Genomic DNA, 2,166 nt, shown 5'->3' with positions numbered 1-2,166 from the left:
AGAATGCTTGTTCCAGCAGCTCATTAGAAACCACAGGCGACAGATTCTTCACAGTTAAGGCAGCTCCATGGGTAGCAAATCGAATTCGAAGTGGTCTGCTCTTCAAAATAGTACCATCAAGTTCTGCCTTCGCTATTTCAGCCAAGGTCCTAGATTCCTTTATAGAGATACAAAATATTTTATATATTTTCTTTCCAAAGACAGCAAGTATGACTTTTGTGTGCCCCCCCACCACAAAAGTAGCAAAGTTTTCCTTCACTTGAGCATACTGGCACAAGGATCATTCAACTTCTTTCCTCTTCAAAGAACCAAATCGAACCAACAACAAAAAACCCAACAAACAAACCAACTAAGTCTCTGTCCTCTGACTGAAAAAAAAGCATTCATTACCCCTTATGGTTTATTCTAAAAACAACACAGACACAATTTTTTCTTGCCTATTAGAGGATTTAACAGATTCTCATTATGATGCTGCTGCTCTATTAAGGTTTTGAGCAGAGCTGGAAAATTCATAATTTTCACGTTTTCCTACTCTAATGTTTATATTCTGCATCGCTGGCTCCCCGCAGCAGGAAACGGTATTCAAACATTACACTACAGGATCTACGGTATTTTGGGTTGGGTTTTTGTTTTGCTTTTAAATAAGTGAAAATATCGCACTTGCCCTCAATGGATGTCCAATTCAAATTTCATCAACAAATGGTGAAATTACTTTCTTTGCTCTTCTATTCATTCGTCTCGCATTAATGGGCTTTCTGCACCCACATTCCTGAGACTGTCAAACAACAACTACCCTTTTTCTCACTTCAAAAATCTTCACCAGGTGGGATACCTGCAATCCCTGACATTTAAAGAAATTCTTTAAATATTTCTTCACAGTTCAACTGGCTAGGCAAGCTGTTAAAATGTATGTATATCTATTCCCTAAACGTAATGGAAAATGGAAGTTTACATAAAAACTCTATCTAATTTCTATTACACACAAAAATAAATAACGAGATGTAAGTATATCTCACTTCCTCCATAAAATTGCTATTTCAGGCCGGGGAATTCTCAGGGTAAAAGATGCATGGCAGAATGCCACAAGTATTTTAAGATGATAACCAAAAAGTAAAAAAACCCTAACCAGTAAAATATATGGGAAAATGACTAGACACCTAAAGCACTCTAAAGGTGTTCCCAGAATGATACAAATCTGTGCATTTTAAACACAGCAATCGTGAAAACTAATCTCGCATACTAAATTACCATTTAAATACAAGATCATAAACTTTTCGAATAAGTCGGGGTTTTGCATGCTTAACTCGAGCATGTTTAACCAAATACTGTACTACCCCTAAAAATCTAATTTTATCTGGGCACAAGTAATTTAGACAACTCGCGGTCCGCAACCTTTTCAATTCTGTGATTTTATGTTCCGTGTTCACAATGTGCGAACAGCTGTATTTCGAAACAATCCTGTTCGTTCTTTAAAATTAACCGTATTAAGGGCCATGGGGTGAGGCGGGGACCGAAACGCCAGGGGCTGGGAAGACTCCTCCGAATGCAGGGGTCTGGCTTGGATGTGTAGAGGCGAACGGGGAGGGGAAAGAAGGAAGAAGAAGCGGGGGGACCAGCGCTAGGAGCGAGGAGAAAGAGAGGCAGATGCTTCCTTTTTTTTACACCCGCCGAAATGGAGGGGAAGGGGGCGGGGGGCAAGGGACCGAAGCCTCTCGGTTTCAGAGACAGCCCCAGGGGCCCGCTCGGATCCTCACCAGGCGGATGAAGCCGAAGCCACGGTCCCGATTGATGAAGACCTCGCTGGGCTCCCCGTAGCGCTCGAAAAGGCGCTTGAAATCCTCCTCGGTGATATCAGTAGGCAGATTCCCCACGAACAGCCGGCAACGCTGCGTGTAGCTCTTCTCGCCAGGTTTGAGAAAGCTCTTGATATCGATGGTGAACCCAACCTCCTGCTCCTCATCTCCGCCACCTTCTTTGCTCGGCACCAGAGCCATGGCCGCCGCCGCCGCCTCACTCTCCGCTTCTAGGCCGCGCAATCCTTTCAGGTTGCCGCCGCCCCCCACCATGCCCAGCGGCACCGCCGGGGAGCTGTTTTCGATCCGCACTTGCTTCAAGTTCCTATTCGCGGCCATATCCGCTCCTTCCTCGCGGGTTCTCCCTCGGGGG

General features: G+C 44.6%; 1 protein-coding gene across 1 annotated transcript in view; it reads right to left on the bottom strand.

The window, feature by feature from the left end:
- Window positions 1-2,160, bottom strand: part of PSPC1 (paraspeckle component 1) — a 35,402-nt gene extending 33,242 nt beyond the window's left edge. The window contains 2 exon segments of the mRNA XM_031065998.1: window positions 1-157; window positions 1,755-2,160. The exon segment at window positions 1-157 is cut by the window's left edge and continues 142 nt beyond it. Of these exon segments, the coding sequence (XP_030921858.1) occupies window positions 1-157; window positions 1,755-2,132 (535 nt within the window). The 5' untranslated portion in view covers window positions 2,133-2,160.
- Window positions 2,161-2,166: the final 6 nt, after the last annotated feature.

The sequence above is a fragment of the Geospiza fortis genome, unplaced genomic scaffold (genome assembly GCF_000277835.1).
Source record: "Geospiza fortis unplaced genomic scaffold, GeoFor_1.0 scaffold16, whole genome shotgun sequence".
Taxonomy (NCBI): Eukaryota; Metazoa; Chordata; class Aves; order Passeriformes; family Thraupidae; genus Geospiza; species Geospiza fortis.
The sequence above is the reverse complement of the archived record's forward strand: the minus strand, read 5'-3'. Positions and strand labels throughout refer to the sequence as shown.